We start from the raw sequence: 23,559 nt of genomic DNA, 5'->3' as shown, positions 1-23,559 counted from the left end.
TTATCACCCAGAGAGAAGAAATACTCTTTTCTGATTGGCTTGCGGGGTGGCTTTTAATTCTAAATAACGGGACACCTATAACTGCCCCCGTGTATTAACCTCATAGCTGAAGAAATGTTGCAAAATCAATGTATAAACCGCTGCTAATAGTTGCGAAATTACGGTACAGATTCATGTCTTTCTATTATGGCTGTGTTATTGAATGAGCCTTTAATTTGTTCTTTGACAAGCTTATTACCTTATGCAAGTGCAATGCAGTGAAATACATACAGTATGATGTAAATGTGGTGATGCCCAGCTTTATGTGAACACCTGCAAGCCCAGCTATCCAGTGTGGCTTCACTAGTGACTCTTTGGGTCCGTGTAGTACAGTACATCGAGTTTTGCCAGAACATAAAATGCTTATGGTTTATTTCTTTCTTTTATAACTAGGCCCCAAATGGCACATTGCCTAAGGAGCCGAGTCCCTCTTCCTGTCAGTACTTTTGTTTCTTACAGTTTCCCCTCTTGTATAGGAAACCACAAACCCACTGGGCTATAGTGTGCATGAGCACTGTTTTAAACGATGCGTCATTAACCAAAAGAGGACAGCGAGCGGAAATGGCTCACTACCCTGGCCAGCATCACTTCGTCTATTTTCTCACACAATAGAAATCCAAGAGATAGTCTTTGTGAGGCACAAGAACTATTACACTCATTACACACGGACAATGTTGTGTGCTAGACACTGTTTTGAGAGATACCACATCTATTTAAGCCTATAAGGTACTTGGCACTTTTGTGACAACGGAGATTACCAACGTATAGACTAATGCAGGTTTTGGGACAGAGAACCCAACAGTGAACGCCTTGGTGTTAACCAGAAGGGAGGTGCTGTGAATGGTTATCTTTGCCATGCTTCATTTGAAAAAGACTGAGGTCAATGACATATTGCAGAAAAAGGAAATGCTACTCTCTCAGAAGTACAACTATATGTAGGTGGACAGAAGGAAAGAAGACTTAAGACAGAAGTGTGGGCTTGGCTTGATTTAATCACTTTATGGATATAAAACATTTTTGGGTAAGTATTCTATTTATTTATTTTTTACTAAGGATCACTGGTCTATATGCTCAATATACCTGATCTTAATGACTATGAAATTAGATTAAATACCTATTACCTATTACCTAAATGCATATTACTAAATTAAATGAACAGCTTTGATGTTATCTTTTCTGGTCCATATTTTTTACTTTTTAACAACACCTTTTGTTAGTTTGTGAAAAGCAGAGAACTCAGTTTAATCCTTCATGATATTCATGGCGCACTGAAGAAAATCTTTCAGTTGTCAACTGAGTTTACGAGTAGTGAAAGAGTGCTCTTGAGCCTATATGAAATTCAAAGTTGCATAAACTTGACTGTAGCCACACAGAAATCACTGTACATTTGCAAGCACATCCACCTAATTGTGTCCGTAAATGTTTTCTGTGAACATTCACTCGACAATGGGTTTGTAATGTTTACATTTGATGTGTTTGTTGTGGTCATTTTTGACACATTTACACTCTTAAGAAAAAAGTAGAAAAATAATACAGTAGTCATTTTCACTCTAGATTGTTCTACACACTTTAGAACAAGTGACACGCATTTGCAGGGTTATTTATCCTTATATGTTTCTGTATGTCACCCTACAGCTCAGAAAATGACTCGATGAGAATATATAATACTATAACAGTTATAAATGGAACAAAGAACTGAGCAAAGAGTGAAATTCAACATAGCTGCCATTGGGCCGTGGGGCAATTTGGAGAAGCCAAATTGCCAAATAGCCTAAATGAATATAAATAAATAAAAAATATACTCAAATGTTGAAAATGCACAGAACAGATTTCACAGAACTTTGAGTGATGCATCACTACTTAGTATTGAGCAAATTTGACCATTTTTTGCAGGTTGTGGTATTTATTAAAGAAAAAAACAACACATAGGCTACAGTTCTGCTTTTTTACTTTGTATGAGCAAGGTGTAAACATTGCTGAATATTGTTTATAAAAGTAAGAAGTTGGGCAAACATGGTATCAAATGCATGCCTCTGCAGTCTGCATTTTTTACATGCTGTTCTCCCACATCTACAAGACACAGAGAGGCAGGGAAAGACGTGCCTAAGCTTTTTTTTTTATCCTGGATGATACTGTATCTGCTACTGCCGGGATGTGTTGATCTGAACTGTACCAAAGAGCACCTGTCATGGGTGAGCCTTGGAGCCTAGTGCTTCTTCCCCCCGCTGCAGGCAGAGAAAGCTCTGTCAGTTTTAAAGCTGCCTGACACTTTTTTAATCATTCTCTCCAGGTTCTGTTTCTGGATCCAGACATCTCCATAACAACATGCCATACAACATCACCCATCAAGGAATGGGTAAGAGAGAGCGCAAAAATAGATAGATGAGGACTCTGGCAGTATGTTCTCACAAGTTTAGTGTGGTTTGATTCCTTTTGTCTATGATTACTAATCACTACAGTTCTTGTGTGTTTTGATAGGTAGGTCTACATTCACTCCTGATCAGCTGCATATAGTCCTGATATCTGTGTCTGCATTCTTAGCTATGGCAGCCCTACTGATGACTTGTTTTTGGACTAAAAAGTAAGTCTACAACTGATCTCCACATGCTCTATTGTCAATGATTCAAACACATCCATACCAAAACATAATGCCACCCTCTTTTAACTCCCTTGAAAATCTTTACCCAGGTATCGCTCACTGACGAGAACTGTTCGAGATCTAAAGCTTAGACAGCCATTGGGTCCTCCCCCTGAGTCTCCTGCTGATAACTCCTATGCAAACAACATCACTGTGACTTTTGTAAAAGATCACGGCCCCATACTTGACACGGCTGCAATTTCAAGACAGTACACCAAGTCAGGCTCAAGATCATTGTGGAAGCCTCCACAAATGGTAAACACACTAGCTAGCCTATTTGAATGGGAAAATTCCACTAGCATTTTGATAGATAGATAGAGATAGATAGATACTTTATTGATCCCCAAGGGGAAATTCAAGAAATTTGTGGCAACTGGCTAGGCTACCATCGTAGCTCAAGCCAATTCCAAACAATAGAGCTATTCAACAAAGCAACTACATGAACTGAGTTATTTACAGTTACCATTTAATGTGTTTCAGACAGTACATTTGAAAAGGGGTGACCTGAGTCTTCTGCAGCTTATCAAGGCTGGACGGGAGGGGGTGTTCTACAAAGCTAAAATGACCCGTGGTACCTGCAAGGGCCACTCTATGTTCACCTGCAAGGTCACCAAAGAAAGTAAGAGTCCCATCCTGTTGTTGTAGCATCTCCTCAGTGTTGAGAAAGTGACACACAGAATGTGACAGAATTTTGTCACAAAAGTCAGTAGGCCTAATCTCTACCTCTCTTCACATGTAGTTGTGACATACAAACAGGTGCAGAGAGAGATAACCATCATGAAGAAACTGGGAAACCATAATAATTTGCTTCAGCTGCTGGACTGGGATATCACACAGAGTGAGCAAGACTGCTTTGCTTTATATTCCAATCTTTTCCTCTCCAATATATTCCTTTATGACATTCTCAGACTGCCATACTGGGGCCACATAGGCTGCAGGGCTGCCAACTCTCACGCAGTGGCCGTGAGACTCATGATTGGCTTCATACGCTCTCATGCCACACCCCTGATTTCACACGCTGTGTCAACCCAGTCGGTCAAATAATGTCAGGTGACCAGACGTCCTCTTTTCCCCCCTGCATGTCCTCAATTTGAGACCTAAAAAATGTGTCCGGACGAAATTTCAAAATCGTTAAATTATTGTTACATTTTGTACCTTAGCAGGGGTGTCAGTCAGAGCTGCCAACTTGTCAAAAAACCTTGGAGTGAGACTTGGTGGGGCCAACCAAAATTTTGCCGTGTACACTGTTTTGTTTATTATGTTTTGTATTTTTTATTATGTAATGTAATGTTTATTTCTATGTCTATTTAGTTTGGTAAGGATTACAATTTATGTAAATCAGTGGTTCTCATTCCTTAGAATGTCAGTGGTCCTAGTAGATCCCTTTAATGTTAATTTAACCCTGGTCCCAACACTGAGAACCACTTATGATATGAAATGGTATATATATTTTTTTTCTGTACAGTAATGATGCTGAATGAGCCAAACAAAACAGCTGTGTATGCAACAACATTTTGGTTGGTCCCACCAAATCTCACAAGGTTTTTTGAAAAGTTGGCAGCTCTGAGGCTGAGGGTGGGTTGCACCAACCTGGTTCAAATTAATCCTAGTTTAGGTCTAAACAAGGTTTAGTAAATCTAGGTTTAAATAGGGGTTTAAACTAACCAGAGACTTGTTGCACATCTACATTTTAACCCTGGATTAGTTAAACCAGTTTAAACAAAGATTAACAAAAGATTAATTTATATTCATTGTCCGCCATGATGGATTCTGACAAGATGTAAACCAATCACGATGTTAAATGGCTCCAAACGGACCAAAATTATAGCATATCTGTAAACCAATCGCTGTAGACTCATTTATTTTCTATTCATTCATTCATTCATTCATTCATTCATTCACTCACTTACTCACTCACTCACTCGCCCACTCACTCATTCATCTCCTCAGTGAATCATTTATAATCATTCATTCACTGTGTCCCAGCTCCCTACTTCCTGGTCATGGACTTTGTCAGCAATGGCACACTGCGGAACTTCCTGCAGATCAATCAAGATAGATTGTCAGCTAACAATGATCTTCAGCACCTCTTTACCGTAGCCGCCTACCACATAGGACTCGCCATGGATCACCTACGCAACAAAATGGTACTGAGGCACACTGTCCAGCACAACAAAGTTAGCTATTATTGAGTGTGTGAGTTTCTAATATTTCCTGTGAGAAAAATAGACGCTGAGTGGACATGGGTTTGAGGTGGCTCTGGCTTGACTGTGATCTTTTCAGTGGTGGTTTTTGGTTTGGTTATGAGGTTTTTGGTTTCTCAGGTGGTGCACTGTGACCTAGCCTTAAGGAACATCATGGTCAACAACTTTCCTCGAGAGGTGAAGGTTGGAGAGTTTGGTTTGGCCAGAGACTTAACGCGTATGAGGAGCCGCCGCAGCGGCAGAAGTAAAACGGGTGACCATGTGAGTGTTCCAGTGATACTCTTATCTTCATTCATCTTCACCTTGATTATCATTATCAACATCTTCTCTTTCTTTTTCTGCATCTTCTTCCTCTTTTCTACTTCTTCTTCTACCTCTTCCTCTTTTTTTCTTCTTCTTCCTCTTCTTCTTCTTTCAGTAATGATTTCTACCTTCCACAACAGGAAAGAATCCCTTTGCGCTGGTATCCCCCAGAGTACTTCAAGGACAAATATTACGGATTCAAAAGTGATGTCTGGTCTTTTGGAATTGTACTGTGGGAGATGCAAACATTTGGTGAGTTTTGCCTTTCTCTGATAATTGCCACATAACAAAAAGAGCTTAACCTCTGCTTGCTCCATGAAGCTATGTATTTCCTGTCACAGCAAACAGTTCAAGAAAATGTTCAGAAATGCAGAATGAACAACGTATGCCAATTACATCTTTTAGGTACATTGCCATACCCCAATCTAGACTCCTCAGAAGATGTGGTGCGTCATATCAGTGCTGGACACAAGAATGTGGAACCAGCAGGGTGCAGGGTGGAAATGTAAGTGATGGAGGCGCCGTCTTGGTTTACCATACCTCTGAAAATAGCACAGGCTTGGTTCCTCGTGCCACGCAATAGGGTACAGTTAGGCCATGCAGTGATTGTTAATCCACTGCCACATGAATAGGCCTTTGTGGTTCTTCCTGTGGTTCTATAGACTCTATGAGAAAATGCTATTGTTGATGTTATCATTGTAGTGGCTCTGGTTTATCACCATTAGATTTCATTATTTGCCTTTTTTTTTAAAATGTCTTCATCTAATCAACCAGTTGCCTCTATTTACGACCACCCCTCTGACTAGTTTGCAGATGATGAAGGACTGTTGGGTGGAACCCTACACATACAGACCCTCGTTCAAAGATATTGTAGGAGTCCTCGAGAACATTCTCGAGAATGATGCAGTAAGTTATCCATATCCACATCATACATCAGACATACATTCATATGGCACAGTAGCCCTGAACACTGCACAGTAAGATTTTGTTTTGCTTATGATAGGCTATATTTGTCAATTCATAATAGATTTCCAACAGTTTTGAGCTCTTTACAGAAAATTAAGCTGACTGATTAAGCTGGCAAATGTAAGAGTTCCAATGTGTTTGTTTAAATGTTGCTGTACATTTTAATGTTAACCTACTGTAGTTCAGTTCAGTAAATTAATTTCTCTATTTTTCTTTTACTTTTAGGACTATGTGGATGTCGACAACAAAAGAATTATTTAAAATATGTGTAGCCATACATGGAGAATGGCTAAGAGCATTATGCTAGGCCTACCTGTAGATTGTAGATGTTGTAAACAGGTTCAATTCGGTATTTCATATTTAATATTTTTTGTATGTCATACAATAAGAAAAAAAACTATTTTTTTAAAATGAAATTCATTACTATTTGTGGAGACTTAGGTTATATAGCAACTGCAATGGTTGCCAGCAAACTGCTGTTTAGTGAGATGTGCTAGCGACAGACGCCCATACGTTTAGCCTGCCTACTGCCTCAAACCCCCCACCATGTCTCTGGAGTATTTTTAAGTATACATATTTGAGTAAGCATGTAGTGTTGGTTACTGATTCCGCTTTTCAGGTTCCCTTTTTGAACATTTTGTGGGTAGCAGCGTCCATATTTGTATGCCAGACAATTTCTGAAGACATCATGAACTATAAGGGTTTCCAGTAGGAGTGGGTGTAAAGGATGTTAAGTTCAATACAGATGTGTAGCCTACTGAATGTAGCCTACCAAATGCAGTCTTTGACAGCTAGGCTTTTTTGCTTTCTGACCATGTTTCAAATTCAAGTTCCCACACATACATAGATATTAAGTAGCGGGCGGTCCATTTGTCAGTTTAGTCAATTAACATCAAAAAACATTTGGCACCTTTTCAAAATAGCCTACATTGTGCATCAAAAATATTGTTGGTCAATTTTAGGTTAGCAGTAACCTACCTACAGGCTTAGCCTACTGTACCAAAAATTAACCGAACCGTGACTTTAAAACCGAGGTACACACCGAACCGTTATTTTTGTGTAGGCCTACTGTTACACTCTTAGTTTCCAGTTAATCTTAATCTTGTTATTTTTATTTCCATAATCTGCCTTTACCCTTAGCCTACTGTATATGACAAAGAATGTAGTCAGCACACTACAAATCTGTAGGCCTGGCCTATATCTTTATCTGTGAAAGGATTGTGTAAAAATGTATAACACTGTTGTTGGTGCCTTGGTGTAGTCATGTCTAAATAAGTGTCTTGTTGTTTTCCTCTGTCTTCATGCCTATTAATATACTTGCTGTGCTAATGTTTTACACAGCTTATGCTGTGCTCCTCTGAGAGACTTCCTGCCCACCTCCTGTTTCTCTCACCCCATTAAATGAACTGATAAGCTCTTTTTTTTACCTTTCCCCCCACACATCATTATGTTTTCAAGCCACTTGTCATCAGAAAGGTTAACAGAAAGTGAATGTGAGCTCTGATGATGGTAAATCTATTTGTAAAACATCTGTAGACCTACACAATCAACATACCATCTTTGGGTCTAGAGCTTTGGGTTTACGTCTGTGCGTCATGATGTAAATCTTGACGTCAACGTAAATTACTTTGCTAGCCAGCGAGGATGGTGTTGAGGTTGCAGCTGGGGTTTTCAAAAAACTAACACTAACCAATACCTGCTGGATGACTTGTCTGATGAGATTTATGAAATAAATGAAGAGTTGTACATAAACTGTAAGTAATCATTTTGTTTAAAACAAAGATGTGTTGCTTGACGATGCCCCTATCGTAATGGTAATGCCAACACTAACGCTAGCCAGCTAGGATAACTATCTAGCTATTTATTGCTATTTTAGCTGTCTATCAGTGGTTAGATTAGCCAGTGGTGCTATGTTGGGGTGTGTTGGTGATTCGTGTTGGTGAGATAGCTCAAAATTAAGGACTGTAACGTTAGAAATATATATACGACATGGAATTAGAAAGTATTATTAGCGTCCTAAAGGAGTCACGGGAATAGAACGTTATGATATGAAACCCTAATAGACATTTCTAGAGTAACTTAGGCTGTCTTCTCATCTGGACAGTGTCCCCACTGTGACTTGCTAGCCAGCTTGCTAGCCAGCGGTAGTTAGCATAGATATATATGTCTATGGGTAGTTAGGATTACAAGAGTAGTGCTATGAAGGCAGTCAGTTTTTATCCGCGAGAAAGTGATTTGTTTTACACACCCTGCTGCGCTGTCCCTTAAGCTTTGTTATTATGCATGGGCTATTTTATTAGCATTGTGTCGAGTCCTGTCATATGCACTGTACAAAATAAAGTAAGCTAACGTTAGCTGGGTATCGCAATTATTTGGAGTGAGAAAACAACAGGTCAGGGAAATATTTCGTATGCACAGGTGACTAATGCAAAGGACTAAAATAGACTGTAAGCGAGGTTTACCCTAGTAGCTGCTACTAGCAGCATTATTATTTACGGTATGCGTTAAATAGTTAAGGCAATCAAGAACCATAGGGATACACCCACCAGTATTGTTCAGAATAGCTTATCTACTTCATCGGAATGTGGCGACCTAAAGAACCTAACACGAGTACCATCCATCGATGGTTTGATTGTGGTTTTCATGACCATGGTATTTTCATTCTATTCTATTGACTCGGTGATTTAAAATGGATTCCCCTTCCTCAACAGATTATAGTGCTGACGCTATTTTTTTTATTAGCCTAATACGTAGGAATCAATAGTAGATGGTTACAACATGGCTCGCCTAACAGTGCTTTTCTCGATCCATGCAATGCTCAAAAGATTAGGCTCTGACGGTATGTTGAAATATTTAAACGTCAAAAGAACATTTAAGGTTAACGTTTGAATTAACTGATCTTATAATGCCTCTCTTCACCCTCCCATGTAACCTTCCAGAGGCTTCCAGCTCTCAGCCATGTCTCAGGAGAGCCTCTCAGACCTGGCCAATGAGAACACCGGCCCTCTAGTGACCCCTTCCTTAACCCTTGACCTCCTGTCACCGCACAGTGCCCTGCTTCTCGATGCCGAGCTCAGCCAAAAAAACAAAATCAAGGGCTCCTCTTCATCTTCCTCCTCATCCCCTAAGTGCCGTCGGAAATACGCCACCACCACCCCGGCTGACCTCCTCAATGGCATGATGGGCGGTGGGGAACCGCAGGACGACGACGACGACGGTCAGCGGCAGTGGGCTGGGGAGCTGGCAAACAACCATGACAACGGCCATTGCCAGTGGAGTGGGCAGGAGACGGGTCAGCAGCAGCACGCTGGTCAGGGCAGTAACACCAAGTGGTTGAAGGAAGGCCAGAACCAGCTGCGCAAGGTGGCTGAGAAGCAGCAGCTGCAGCACCAGCAGCAGCTGGACCCTTACCTCAACCACAGCCCTGACCAGCTGGACCCTTACCTCAACCACAGCCCTGACCAGAACCTCAACGTCAGCAGCCTGAACGACAGTGGGAGCAGGAGCCCAGACGAAGGAAACCCAAACCACAACTCGGTGGTCCTCCACGAGGCGAAGAACAACACCTCCAACAAGGCCCTCACGACCCTGTGTCTGGAGGTGGACGACAAGGGGACGGACGACGGGGTGCTCCTCATCGACGACTCCGAGCGCCGCCCACATGTGGGCAAGGAGCGGGAGAACCACGAAGAGGAGAAGGAGGTGGTGGAGGACGAGGAAGACGAGGAGGTGGATGATGAGGAAGAGGAGGAAGATGAGGAAACCATGCCGTCTAGTGGGGGGGAGAAGGACACAGACTCCTCGGAGACGCAGAGCCACAGCGAGGAGAGGAGTGGGGAGGGCGAGAGTGGGAAAAGCTCCGGCCTCCTGTTCCCAGGAAGAAGTGGGGCACCCAGCGACGAAGACTCCAGCTGCATGTCACTGTCTCAGGGAAGCACAGCTAACAGCACCCCAGACGGGGAGACTGGTAAGACGTGATTGATGCTCAACTGTGGGCTTGCTTAACTGGATCTCACTCATATTAATGAAGTGTCATTGAAGGCAATCACCTTGCAGAAAGACATGGGCTTGTTAGGCTAGAGGAGAGTCATGCCTAGCTTGGCTTTTGGACTGTATGGGGTTTCTTGAAGGGCAAGTAGAGTTTACAGGGCACAATGATCATTCATGCAACTGTAAAACACAACAGTTCAAGGAAAGCGATCCCAAAAGTGTAGTGACTTGCTTTGTGGTAGACATGTTGCTTTTCAGCATCTGTAATTAGGCAGTAACCCTCTCAGACCGAACCTAGCAGCTGGCAGTCAGAATTAGCTGTCTGGTTGGCTAGATGACCGCAGAATGCAGCCTTTTTTTGCCATTTTTGGCTCTACTCTCCACACCAATGTTTTGCAGATAGTTATTCTCATAGCCAAAGGGTTGTTGTACCAGATGGAGTAAATATGGTGAGGCACTCTTTAGATGGTCATTAGTCTCATTTAGAATCAAATGCATGCAGATATCACAGCTAGAAACACTCATTTTAGTTACGCTGTGGGTAAACATGTTCCTTGTTTTTCACACATACTGATGAAATCAGGTCATCTATTGTGTTTCTCGCTAATCTATCATCAGCTGTGGTGGCAGAAACCCCAGGGTTTCCTAAATTGCCTATGGGCATACCCACACTGACCACTGCAGAGGTATTTAAAGGTTCATGTTGTGGCTTGCAGGGCTCTCTAGATTTAAGAGCTGTAATTCTATCAGATTCCAACAGCTTCTGATTAGTAGCAACTACATCTCTCCTCTGTTCTCTGTTCTGTTTCCTCTGTGCTCTGCTCTCTTCTCTTCTCTCTCTCTCTCTCTCTCTCTCTCTGTCTCTCCCCCCCCCCCCTCTGTCTCTTTCCCTCTCCCTCTTTTTCTCGCTCTCCTCCACTCTGCCTTCCCCTGGTCACACTCTTGCCTCTGTGCACTTGTGCTGCTGTACGTTCAGAGTCGTACTGGGACCGCAGCGAGTTTGAGACGGACGTGGACCTGCCGGCAGGTTGGATGCGGGTGCGGGACACCTCGGGCACCTACTACTGGCACATCCCCACGGGCACCACGCAGTGGGAGCCACCCTCGCCCCAGGAGGAGGGCGCCACCCTGGAGAGGCCCTCCAGCACCTCCCCTGCCATCACACCCAGCGAGGAGCCACAGGTAGGCAGACTCGGCCCTTGGGGGTCTCCACACACCTCATGGCTAAGGGCTGGAGGCAGCCAAAGATGCTGTCGTGGGGATTAGCTGGTAGAGGAAGCTGCTAGCAGAATGCCTTTTGAGTCTCCTAAGAGAGGGTTGCAGGCTGTGTTTTACACGGCATGGTAAATATTGACCCATCGTAACTGTACTGTTCTTGACTGGACTGAAAATCTGAACTGTAAATGTGCTCAGTAAACCTAGTCCTAGACTATGAGATGAGGAAAAATCCAAAGTGCTCAGGAATTGCAGAACAAATTGAAGGTGCTCTTTGGTGTAGGGAATTCAGGGTGGAAGAAGGCTATCTGTGCCGCTACGTGTGGGTTGCTGCCCAGTTTATGTTTTTAAATGTGACATAGCCATGTAAAATAAAGGCCCTTCATACTTTTTTGGATACGAAGAGTGCCTTGGATTTCCTAGTCCTAGTCCTACTACTACTACTGTAGAGTAAATTAGTCCTTTCATTGGTGATCAGGCAAATCTGATAACATTATGGTTAGCCGACTTTATTGTAGTGAAACGGATCTATGCCTCTAAGGCAAGTAGTGTCTCCTTTTTCATTTGAACTGAAATTGATATTGTTGGGGTCTTGTGAAGTGACGGGAGGTATATTTATAGACATACTCTTACATGGAAAGGTTTGGGTGAAAATCTGCACTGCAGTAAGCTCTCAACACTGAACACAGTTTTGATCTTTTTGGTCAGCTCCAAAAGTACCCCTCATAGATACAATTGCAAGCCCTTGTGAGTGAAGGGATGGGTAGAGAGTAGTAGGAGTGTTACCTGGGCTGTGCTGGAGGAATGCTTTCTGTTTCTCTAGTCAGCCATGGCTGTTTGCTTGGCATCCAGCCCTGCACTGATGGATGGGATGTGTGTGAGGGTTGGCTGTTTGTGTCCGCAGGTCACATGGAGAGGCCCCTCTCGCCACAACAGGTTCAACGACGAGGACCTGTGGAAGGTAGGTGACCGTCCGGTGCCACTGCGATATGGTGTGTTGCATGTCAAAATCCTACACACACACACACACACACACACACACACATGCACACACACACACACACAGAGAGAGAGAGAGAGTTGTAGTTAAGTAGAGTGTGTTTGTAACATGGTTGTCTCTGTTTTGCTTCCCATGGAGAGAGAAGTAGCGTTAAATGTGTGGGTGTTACAGCAGTGGGGTTTGTCGCAGTGCTGAACCTGTCAGTCTGTCGCCTGGTGCTCCACTCTCACTCTGCTGTAATGATGTGCTTCACAGGATGACGTGACGTCTGATCAAAGTCTCAAGGAGTTTGAGGGGGCAACTCTGCGCTATGCCTCCATCAACCTGAGGTAAGTTTTCATGATTGACGTGCAAAACAAAAATCTGGAAGGGCCAACGGGAGGGCGATGCTTATAATGTAGAAGACGGAATGCAGCTGCCATCAGATGGCCGTGACCTTAATTGGGATTTCCAGAGGCGGCTGGGGTGGGTGTGTGTGTTTGAAGTTGTGTCTTCAAGCTCTTTTTGTTTCTTTGTACCACTGTACTACTTCTAGTTGCACCCAGTCTGATGCTGATCAGAAGCTTGATGGCTATAACACAGACTCCGAGTCTAAGGTATGGCTATGGTGGATCAAAATTCACATCTCCAGTTACATATTGATCAAGATATGTGATAAGATATGACTATTGTTTTTATTTTGGTTTACATGTGTTTGTGTCTTTCTCTGCTCCTTTCTTGATCTTTCCCAACTCGGTCTCCTTGCTTTTTTCACTTCCTTTCTCCTCATTTTGTTCTCTCGCTGTCATTTCTTTTTCTTTCTTTCACTCACTCTCTCCCTTTCTCCTTGTTTCACTCAATCTGTCAATGCATCCACCCATTTCCCTCGCTCTCTCCATCCTTCTCTCGTTTCTCTCTCCTTCTTTCTTCTCTTCCCTCACTGTACCCCCCCGCAGTGTTTTGCGGTGCGTTCTCTGGGCTGGGTGGAGATCTCGGAGGAGGAGATGGCTCCTGGCAAGAGCAGTGTGGCCGTCAATAACTGCATCAGACAGCTGTCCTACCACAAACACAACCTGCACGACACAGCAGGCATCTGGGGAGAGGTGTGTGTGTGCTTGTCTGTCTGTCTTTCTCTCTGTCTGTCTGTCTGTCTCTGTCTGTCTACATAACATGAAGTATTGAAACAGACAGCATAGTTATTTAAGCTGAAGTTTATTGACATTGCAAAGGCTAATAGAATATGCTGCAACTAGCCCACATTGATGTCCCTACCCCAGTGGAAAATAGTCACGTCTGTCCCGGTGATGACAACAAATGAATCAGCATTTTGTACAACCCCAAATTAGAACGTAAGAACGTGTAAACACAACGTCCCAACTTTTCTGATTTTGGGTTGTATTTAAATGATTATTTCTGGTAGATTACCATGAAATTGACTTTAGGGTATCAGCCTATTTATTACATGAACATAGAGTAATGAAAATATTCATCCTATTCAGGCTACTGAAGTGTATTTACTGATAAGATCAGTGCATCAGGAAGCACTCATCCTCACTCATGTTTTCATCCATATTCTCATCTGACCAGAGGGCATTTCTCACATCATGACAACGTCAGTTCCAAAATACCCATACCACCCCCCCCCCCCCCCGGTTCCATTTTGTGGAAGCGAGCAAAGGAAGAGGTAGTTTCCAAAAAGGTTCTAGGAACTGCAAAAAAATCCCTCCAGTACCTTGTGTCTGTCTGTCTGTCTGTCTGTGTGTGCGTGTGTGCGCATGTGTGCATTACCGAAGATTTATTTTTTTAAGACATGAAATTTTCTTGCATCTTTGGAATTAGAGGATCGAAATACAAAAGGTACACGTGCCTGTCCTTGTATAGAGTATTTCAAGCATGTATGGACAAGTCTTAAAGCAACGTTAAGTAGCAATTTCACCTTTAAAATAACAGCTTTAAAATAATTTTGATGGTACACTGACGTTTAAAAGTGAAAATGATGTCTCCGTCATTGCCCCTGCGTGTTCGGAATGCCTGGTATTATGCTACGTAACTTTGGCATCACCTTTCAGTGTGGGCACCCCTTTAACAAGATTTTTAATTGGGAAGGATAGTCCAGTAAACTCTAATGGAACTCTGGGTTGGTATATATTAGAATGTGATGCTTTGTATAAAATGTACATGTACTGTAAAAGTATATGTTTTTTGTATATGAAGAGAGAATTGAGGCGGTTCGAGAATATTTGGAATACCTATTCATGGTGTGTACTGACATGGAGAGATTTATATTAACATGTCTATCAGACTACTCAGTACGTTGAAAAGTGACCATTAGAGATCAACAGTGGGATATATCCATTTCCGGGGCTGAAATACGTTGCAGTGGCCTGACTCTGTGGCTGATTGTGCTCTTGCCGCCCCCCTGGTGTGTGACCAGGGTAAGGACATGCTGCTGGTGCTGGAGAACGAGACTTTGAAGCTGATCGACCCCCTCAGCCAAACGCTGCTCCACTCCCAGCCCATCATCAGCATCCGCGTGTGGGGGGTGGGTCGTGACAACGGCAGGTAGGTGTGGTGGAGGTGTACACACACACACACAAACACACACACACACACACACACACTCTTACAAACTCACTGGAGTCTAAACCAGGATGATGTTGTTGGTGTCCAATCCAAATGAACCCTTCTTCCTATTTTGTATCAGCCAGACACACCTCTAACCCAAGCCCTTAGTACAGGTTAATATCAATGGTATAGTTATTCTATTGATTTGTGCTGTGTGTTATTATGTTTTCAGTTTGATTTGACTTTTGCTGATCCAGCAAAAGCTATGCCTAACCTATGCCTGTGCTTATTTCTGGCTGTGCTCCTGCTAAGTTGTGTCCCCCCCTCCCCCCGCCTCTTCCCCCTCTCCCCTTTCTCCCACTTTGGTTGGGTGTTGAACTGCTCTTTTGATTTCTTTATTCTGCTGCATCTTTGGACGCAGGGAGAGGTAGTGTATCACTGTGCTCCACTGATTGTTGTTGTCATGGCTACGCTGACATAGATCCCCCCCCCACCTCGCATCCCTGCATCCACCCTTCCTAGCTTTCCGGAACGTTCATGTGCTAGAATGCTAGATGGCAAAAACAATTCTTTTTTTCCCTTTCAGTCAGTGCATGTGAGCCATAGGTGTTTAAATAAAACAAGGTCTTGCATATATCTTGTATCGTGTATGTTTACAAAAATGCCAAATTTGTATCCTAATTGTCTGCCTTTGTTTAGACGTTGCTTTCCTTCATGGAATCCCATTGCTTTCTCTCTGTTTAAACTTACTCTAGTCTCTAGTGTTCTAATTGATTGTAGAGCTTTCCATTCAAATGACACAAACAAAGGCTGTTGCACACCATGGACATGACAAAAAGACACTACAAAAACAGTGAGCTGTTCAATTATTCTGATTGAGATACACATATAAAGTGTAGCGGATGAGTCATGCTTGAAGCAGTGCAACCCATGTTGCCATTTTCTAGGCGGCGCATTCATACTTGCTTGTTTACGTTAACTTGTTTCCAGTAATTCACTCCTGTGTGTGACAGCCTTTGGTCTGATCTCATCATACTCAGATTTTGACGTCCCTTTGGATGTTAAGACCACACCCTTCACTAGGACTGGATGCTGTCTTTCTTCCATTGTTTGGGGTGCTCCTTAACATCCATAGGATTGGTGGGAGTTAATCATATAGTGTTCAGCTCTCACTCATTAGCAAAATTCCAGTTGGTAACACTTCCAGTGAATGCCTTCTCTTAAGTCATTTACAAGCACATTTATAACGCAATATAAAGGGATGGTGTTCCTTCATATTGGATAGCACAGGCTCTTTATAAGAGAACATTACACTGGTCATGACCAGTCATTGTAAGGCTCAATGAAGCAGATGACCCATCATGCTTTGCAACTGTGCTTGAAATGCATGAAAAACGGTATTCATGGCAAGTGGTATCATACAGTTTGTTACCATGGTTGTCCATCCGTAGATCTCAGTATAGAACTGTTACTGTGTGTGTGTGTGATCTCAGTGTAGAACTGTTACTGTGTGTGTGTGTGTGTCACAGATGTGTGGGTCCACTCTCAAGCAACCCAATTCTGGCCAATGCTTCAATTTATTCTGAATACTACTTGAACCGCTAATATTAAACATGGGGAAATTATGCCCTACCTGCTACCCGATTCACAGTTTCTCCTACAATAGTCCATTTTAATTATCACTAAATCCTGTGTCAACACTGTTGTTAATTAGGCCCAAAATGGCCGCCATCTTGGTCTACAACAGTCTTGTACACACAGCTTTTCCCGTACTGTCTCCATGTCCACTTAGACAATTGTCAGTGGAAAGAAAGCCTGTGCTGTGGCTTTTCCTGGTTGGACTCATTCAGCTGATGATGTTTTAGGGAATTCTTACTACTGAAATATTGATATCGGGCTTTAGGCAATATTTGACCAATCTGATTCAATTCATTTAAACTGACCAGCCCGCAAATGACCCGAATGTCATTACAGACATTTTAGTTGGACTTGTAACCGCGGGTATCCATGTACTCACTTATTTTGGTTTAGCCCATGCATCACTGGTGTGAATGTCTTCTGTGTGAGTGTGTGCCACCCATATTTATACTTTGCTGCCACACGCATTCTGGTTTGTGTATTTGTGTGGGAGTATGTGCTCAGCTGAATTCTCTGTGCAGGGACTTTGCATACGTGGCGCGGGACAAGTTGACCCACGTTCTGAAGTGTCACGTGTTCAGATGCGACACCCCTGCCAAGAACATCGCCACCAGCATGCACGACATCTGCTCCAAGGTATGACAGTACACACACACACACACAAATAAAAACCGCAAATGTGAGGACAGAATGTCTCTAATGTCTTGCATGTCCTGTGTTGCAGATCATGGCGCAGAGGAAGTCTTCCAAGACCTCCGTGAGCAAGCTGAATATCGACCCTTCCAAGCTACTGGACATGCCCTTTCAGGGTAACTCCGTCAGGGCATCCTAAACGTGCTGTTTTCTCCACTATACCTCCAAGTAGACAGGGTCCTAGTGTGCCTGCCTGCACTACTGCATAATCAGATCACTGTAATAGAACCAAAGCACTAGCATCTAGTCGTACTTTTCCATTTAATTTGGCATCTATAGCGTAATAAGTCTTTGCTAGCAGTGACTTCTGAGCTATCACTTATGCTCACTCTGTTAGTTGCCGTTTCTTGGTCTCTGACTGCCATGGCCATGGTTCTCCACTGCCCCTTGTGTGTAAGGGTTGCTGTTGCTTCATCCCTTTCTTTTTTTTTTTTTCTCCAGAATTTCCCGTACCAAAGAACGAACTGGTGCAGCGTTTCCAGGTTCATTACCTCGGGAACGTGCCAGTGGCCAAACCTGTAGGTAAGGGACGCCTTGGTAAGGAATGCTTCTACTTTTCTCTTTTCTTTAACCCAGTTACTGCAGGTGTGTGTGTGTGTGTGTGTGTGTGGGGGGGGGGGGGTGCTGTGTGTGGGTGTGTGTGTATGTGGAGGTGGGTTTGTACGTGTGTTTATGTGTACTAACCAGGCTTTAAACTGTAATGTAGAATAGACATGGGTTCATTTTCTATTCAGATTTTTCCTGGATTTTAAATAATCAATAATATGATCAACTCATCGGATGTGCAATTCAACCTTTCCTCTCTTTCCACTTTTTAAGATACATTGACTGCCTCACTGAAATGCATGCTGTGTGTGTGTGTAAAACTGATGTTTCAGATGTTCATAAGTCATAAGTGTTTCATATAGATTTTTCTGTGTTTGTTTGCCTTTTTCAGGAGTGGACATCATTAACGTTGCCCTGGAAACGGCTCTGAACACCAAAGAGAAGGATGACTGGATACCGGTGACTGTGAATGTCGCCTCAGCCACACTTACTATACTCCATGCAGAGGTGAGGACACGCACACACACACACACACACACACACACACACACACACACACACACACACACACACATTACATTACATTACATTACATTAATGATCACCTATGAAAAAAGCCACACATCTAAGCCAGAAATTTCCACATTCATCACCACCACACATCTCCTTTAAACTCTATGGCTTGGGACACTATCCTTCCATCTTTTTAAATCATCTCTCTCTCTCTCTCTGCATCCCTCTCTTCCTCAGACGGAGGAGGTTGTGTCTGAGTGCCGCGTGCGTTTCCTCTCCTTCATGGGCGTGGGGAAGGACGTGCACACGTTCGCCTTCATCAACGCTGAAGCTCCCGGCCACTTCATCTGCCACATGTTCTGGTGTGAGCCCAACGCTGCCAGTCTGAGCGAGGCCGTGCAGGCGGCTTGCATGGTGAGCCGCAACCTCACACAGCCTCCATCGCCCCCCGGTGGGATGGAATGGTCACAACAAACACTGATCTTGGAGAAAGATTTTTTTTTTTATTATAGAAAAGCTTTATTCTAAGATAATAAGAACTACAAACAATAACAAATGAATATTATAAATTATAAAAAATAATAATATTAACAACATAATAATGACTGATTATAACCATATTGATGATGATGTGGTGGTGATACTAGCATAGTCATTATGAGGCTTGAATAAGAGGTCCTTTGCAAAAGGAGATCCACAAAGGTTGCCAGGCAACTGTTGAATTTGAGCTCATTGTGGAAGTTCCTCCAAGCAGCTGCCACTTGAGATGGGATCAAGGGGTTGGAGCAGCCACTCAATCAGTCACTAATCAGCCTGTGGAGCCTGGCCTGATGGCAGTCACTTCATTTGAGTGCTCAGTTACATTTAGCAGCACAAAGACTAATCAAGTTTAGCTCTTCTCCTCAAGTTGCCCTTAACGGAAAATCACTTCTACAGACCGCGCAAGCACACACTAAGGAAGGCAGTGATTTTTGAAGTGAATCTATCAAAAAATCTGTAGTTAAGAGTTTGATTTGATCCAGTTGTTTCACTCACTTCATAGTCATCAGGCAATGCCTTTTTGCTAAGAAATAGCCACAGGTTCTGACATGGCATTAAACCAAAACCTACCATTACTACACATAATAATCTTAACCCTAACCCTAGATATTTAGATTTTGATGTTTAATAACGTTTTTCTTAACACCTGTGCGTGCACTGTTTGTCCCTCTGCAGCTGCGATACCAGAAGTGTCTGGACGCGCGTCCCCCCAGCAGCGGCTCGTGCCTGCCGGGCCCTCCTGCGGACTCGGTGGCCAGGCGCGTGGGGTCCAGCGTCAGGAAGGGCGTGCAGAGCCTGCTGGGCAGCTTCAGGCGCTCCGGCTCCCAGACGCCCTAGAGCTCTGCCCTGTCCCGCCCAGTGCCCTCTGCCCTGTCCCGCCCAGTGCCCTCTGCCCTGTCCCGCCCAGCGCCCTCTGCCCTGTCCCGCCCAGCGCCCTCTCTCCACTGCCCTCTCTCTCTCCTCATGTCCTCTCTCTCTCTCTCTCTCCTCATGTCCTCTCTCTCTCTCTCTCTCCTCATGTCCTTTCTCTCACCCCCTCACATACACAGGACTCTCCCTCTCTCTTACACACTGTCTGGAACAACACTCCCTAACCCTTTGTCTGGTCAGTGTCCACTCTGCCTCTAAACCTCTCGTCTCCCACCAGATGGACTCTGGACTCCAACCACCCACTCACATTAGCTGCCTACCCCACTCGCCTCTTCTCCCTCCTTTCCTCTCCTCCCTCCTTTTCTCTCCTTCCTCCTTTTTCCTCTCTGTCCTTCCTGTCTTGGCTCACAGTCTGAGGTTCCTCCCTGAATCATCCTGTTCAGGATTGGATGTTCTCTGTTTGTGCTCTACCTGCCTTCATGTTCCTCTCTGGGGGCCAAAATATCTAACCTGTGACTCATTTTAGAACCCCCCCCCGCCCCCCCACACACATACACACACTCCAGTTAATTAATGGAACTGGAACGTTGCCGGTGGAAATTTGCCTCGCTGGCTGTCCTAGCCATGTTGTGTAAGAAGGGTTCACAAGTGTGCTGATCATAAGAGTTAATGATCTTAGAAAGTTATTTATATGATATCAGAAATGATCACGAATTGGTCATGATTTGTGCAATTTAGCAATGAAATAACGTAAGGAGGCAAAGGAACACTAGACTGAAAACAAAACAAACAAAACAACTGTATCAATGTTAACAAGTAGAGAACAGATCCGTATTACCAACACAGAGAAGCATCGAGTCATTGTAGGAACACTGCAGTGATCGAGAATTATGTAAATGCAAGTTAAATGCAAACTAAATACCTAAATGTCTATGTCCTATGACGTGTGTTCGACTAATTGTATACTATGTATAGCTGCCATGCGTTTCGTCACCACACTAAAAAGAGTCGGTTGATTATTTTAAACATAATGCTGGTTCAGGCCTTGTCGATGTAAACCTTCATTTGAAGAGTAGTATGTTTGATCATACTTTTTTTTGGTATGCTGGCCAGGTGTGCTTGGGAAGGCTCGTTGAAGGTCATAGTGTCTCTAGAGATATTTTTGTTCCTTTGGAGAGCTATTCCACAGAGATGAGTGTAGCGTCGCTTTCTGCTCCGTTATAGGTTGTGCTTCTGGGATGTCCTCGCTGTCCCAGCAAACCGTTCTGGCAGTAAAGCGCACAGAAAAAAAAAGAAGAAAAAAAACAACAACCCCAAAACAGATCTTTGGAGGACGGGCAAGTCTAGTTGTCATGCCTTTTTCCCAACCTTCTTCTGCGTGTATCTTTCCATGTACTGCAGACTCTCTCTGCAGGGTGATTGAGAAAGTCACAGCGGTTTGTAAAGCCTATTTGTCGTCCTGCTGGTTGTACAAACCTATTATACGGACACTGATGTCCTCTGAGGACCACAGATGTCCTCTTTAAGATCATATTACCTTTCATCTGGATGTAATAATTCTAAAAAGACCTCTCGCTACTCTGATAGTCTGTTTTGGTTTTTAGTCTAACATATATGATTGTAAGGCTGCTGATTGTGGCATGACTGACCCGTTCTTTATTTTTCTTTTTTTTATCACAAGCTGTAATCAATAATATATCACGTCTTCCTAAATGCGTAGATTGAGTAGGTAGTAATGCATTTCACACACACACCCATATGGGCATTGGTCTTTATTTGAAGTTATTTCGTAATATAATTGAGTATTTTTGTAATAATTTTGTAAGATGGCTGCTCTTATCAGAATGCACTACAGTTTATTTAAACTTTAACAAGATGATCGTGTGTTGAACTTTGGCTTTGCTGTCTGACCACCCGCTGTGTCACCACTATGTGGTTCTTAGTGAAGGAGAGCTGTGCTTCCTCATGCAGTCAAAGTAAATCTGAGAATGAGCCTCTGATCGCCCCCTACTGTTTGCCTGCCACAACTGCACTTTTCCATCAGTGGAATCTAAAATCTGACATGGTTTGTAACACAGGCTCTGGAAGGAAAATAGTATAGAGGACCGAGATTGAAACTTGACCTAATAACTCATGTTAACTCAATGAGGAACTCATTGCCATTCAAATTGATGTTTGAAAACCTACAAAGACGTCAAAACTGCCATTATGTTTGTGATAAGCTCCTAGGTTGTACTTCCATTGCAATCAGCACCAATAGTTTGCTCGGGCTAATGTAAAGCCATCCCTTGCTCGTGTGAGTAGGTTCCTGAATACTAAGGCAGTGTGGCTGTGGTGTTATGTAGGAAGGGGCTGCAAAGGAGTCGTTCACATTTTCGTTTGTCGTTCTGATTTTATTTAGGCTTGATGAGAGTTTATCACTGCCTTGGTTTTTTATATGTCCGATCTTAATGTCTAATGTTTTTAACATTAATATTTCTGGTTGATTTTTAAGTAATACCTATGCCATATCATTCAAGCTGATGAGATTTATGATTGGTTGTTTCTTTAAGTGTTTTTAGAGCTTTTAACATAGTTACTGTTTTCTACTTATGTTTTTTGTTGATGTGACACTCCATTTGGTTAAGCTGTTTTGTTTTCCGTTAAATATTCATTTTCTGTGTTTTATTCATTACTGAAGCCGAATTATGCTTTGTGTGTACGCACGCACCGTTTTGTCATAACATTTCCTTCACACTACACCTACACTACACGTTATTTATGTTCATCTTTTTTGTTGTCGTTACTGAATCTCAAAACAGATTTACACTCTCCTTTTTTCTCATTGTAGATGGCATGACGGGGCATGATGTTATGAGCGGTGAAAAGGGATCTTACCTTATTTCTTCATATCTGTTCTCAGAGGAAATAATGCATAGGCTCAAATGGAATGTCTTTTTGGATAGGTCAAATGTGAGAAGGAGCTCTTGACCAGGCAAACGAATAGGTGTTCCACATCTCTCTCCATCAATGTATTTGATGTTGGGGGGGGGGGGGGGGGGGACTGATTTTCCCTTCCTCTGTTGTAGAAGAGAACACCAGGAACTCATCTTAACACTATAATTGCTGTTACTCTAGGCCCATCTCTGTTTCACTGACAACTCTCAGTGAAAGTCAGTTCCACTTGCACAGGCCTTGTGAATAACAGTGTGTCATATCATGGTTATGCTTACATGGCCTTCAGTATGATTTAGCCTAAAAAGATAATGATTTATCCAATCAATGACACACTTTAAACATGTCTGCCTCTCGGAAATCAGTTTTGTCCGTAATATGCCAAGCTAACGACGAGTTACCTGTGTGTAGTCCATGCGGATGTACTTTACTGGTCAGCATGACTGCTTTTAGTTTCACCTCGTACGCAATCCATGGAAGATTTTTTTTTTAAAGGCTTGTGCAACATTTCCTTTTAAAATGTAAACCAGATGTGATGTATATACATGTATATTAATATAATGTATCACTGAACAAAATAAAAAACACAACGTGGTGCACACAGTGTTTTCAAATGAATTGTGAAGCTGAGTGAAATGCTACAGCCTTTATCCTGAACCTTAGAACAGTAATTTAAAAGCAATCACACTTCCATAATTGAGCATGGGTAACACCCAGTTACTGCATAATTAACACATCATTAATTAGCCTAAGTAAATTGACTCAAGCCTGGACTCTAACTTTCTTCTGGGAGATTCAAATTGTGAAGTTTATCTTGCATGAAATCTATTCAATATCAAACTCAAATCCTGTCTTGCTGCTATGATTATGTAATAGAGAGATCACATCCTACATGCCGGCGGCATTTCATTTCTGACTTAGGGCTA

General features: G+C 42.9%; 2 protein-coding genes across 5 annotated transcripts; both read left to right on the top strand.

The window, feature by feature from the left end:
* The first annotated feature begins 599 nt into the window (after positions 1 to 599).
* Positions 600 to 7,902, top strand: LOC143112774 (fibroblast growth factor receptor homolog 1-like). Of its 2 annotated transcripts, none has more exons than XM_076275064.1 (12): positions 600 to 1,060; positions 2,330 to 2,395; positions 2,522 to 2,620; positions 2,728 to 2,932; positions 3,158 to 3,296; positions 3,417 to 3,515; positions 4,664 to 4,824; positions 5,002 to 5,142; positions 5,325 to 5,436; positions 5,590 to 5,689; positions 5,991 to 6,090; positions 6,376 to 7,902. In XM_076275064.1, exons 3-12 carry the CDS (start codon positions 2,583 to 2,585, stop codon positions 6,409 to 6,411), a joined length of 1,131 nt encoding a protein of 376 aa, XP_076131179.1. In that variant the 5' UTR covers positions 600 to 1,060; positions 2,330 to 2,395; positions 2,522 to 2,582; the 3' UTR covers positions 6,412 to 7,902. The 2 variants fall into 2 exon arrangements, with proteins under 2 accessions (XP_076131179.1, XP_076131178.1); XM_076275063.1 differs by having other exon boundaries at positions 2,518 to 2,620.
* Positions 7,789 to 23,228, top strand: apbb1 (amyloid beta (A4) precursor protein-binding, family B, member 1 (Fe65)). 3 transcript variants are annotated; one of them, XM_076275062.1, is made up of 15 exons: positions 7,789 to 7,904; positions 9,090 to 9,561; positions 9,595 to 10,117; positions 11,117 to 11,322; positions 12,260 to 12,316; positions 12,611 to 12,684; positions 12,891 to 12,951; positions 13,291 to 13,437; positions 14,769 to 14,896; positions 17,059 to 17,173; positions 17,262 to 17,346; positions 17,672 to 17,767; positions 18,168 to 18,283; positions 18,527 to 18,703; positions 19,505 to 23,228. In XM_076275062.1, exons 2-15 carry the CDS (start codon positions 9,109 to 9,111, stop codon positions 19,664 to 19,666), a joined length of 2,400 nt encoding a protein of 799 aa, XP_076131177.1. In that variant the 5' UTR covers positions 7,789 to 7,904; positions 9,090 to 9,108; the 3' UTR covers positions 19,667 to 23,228. The 3 variants fall into 3 exon arrangements, with proteins under 3 accessions (XP_076131177.1, XP_076131176.1, XP_076131175.1); XM_076275061.1 differs by having other exon boundaries at positions 9,090 to 10,117; positions 17,672 to 17,752; XM_076275060.1 differs by having other exon boundaries at positions 9,090 to 10,117.
* The last annotated feature ends 331 nt before the right edge of the window (positions 23,229 to 23,559 follow it).

The sequence above is a fragment of the Alosa pseudoharengus genome, unplaced genomic scaffold, assembly GCF_046254945.1.
Source record: "Alosa pseudoharengus isolate Yale_2024_CS ecotype anadromous, Long Island Sound unplaced genomic scaffold, YU_APseudo_1.1 YU_APseudo_1.1_scf_8, whole genome shotgun sequence".
In the NCBI taxonomy this organism is placed as follows: Eukaryota; Metazoa; Chordata; class Actinopteri; order Clupeiformes; family Clupeidae; genus Alosa; species Alosa pseudoharengus.
The sequence above is the reverse complement of the archived record's forward strand: the minus strand, read 5'-3'. Positions and strand labels throughout refer to the sequence as shown.

Coding starts and splice junctions, on each gene's coding strand:
- LOC143112774 (XM_076275063.1), top strand. CDS start 2,365: ATGCCATACAACATCACCCATCAAGGAATGG. Junction 2,933..3,157: donor TGTGGAAGCCTCCACAAATG/GTAAACACACTA, acceptor AATGTGTTTCAG/ACAGTACATTTGAAAAGGGG. Junction 3,297..3,416: donor CTGCAAGGTCACCAAAGAAA/GTAAGAGTCCCA, acceptor CTTCACATGTAG/TTGTGACATACAAACAGGTG.
- apbb1 (XM_076275060.1), top strand. CDS start 9,109: ATGTCTCAGGAGAGCCTCTCAGACCTGGCCAATGAGAACACCGGCCCT. Junction 12,952..13,290: donor ACACAGACTCCGAGTCTAAG/GTATGGCTATGG, acceptor ACCCCCCCGCAG/TGTTTTGCGGTGCGTTCTCT. Junction 18,704..19,504: donor CCGTGCAGGCGGCTTGCATG/GTGAGCCGCAAC, acceptor GTCCCTCTGCAG/CTGCGATACCAGAAGTGTCT.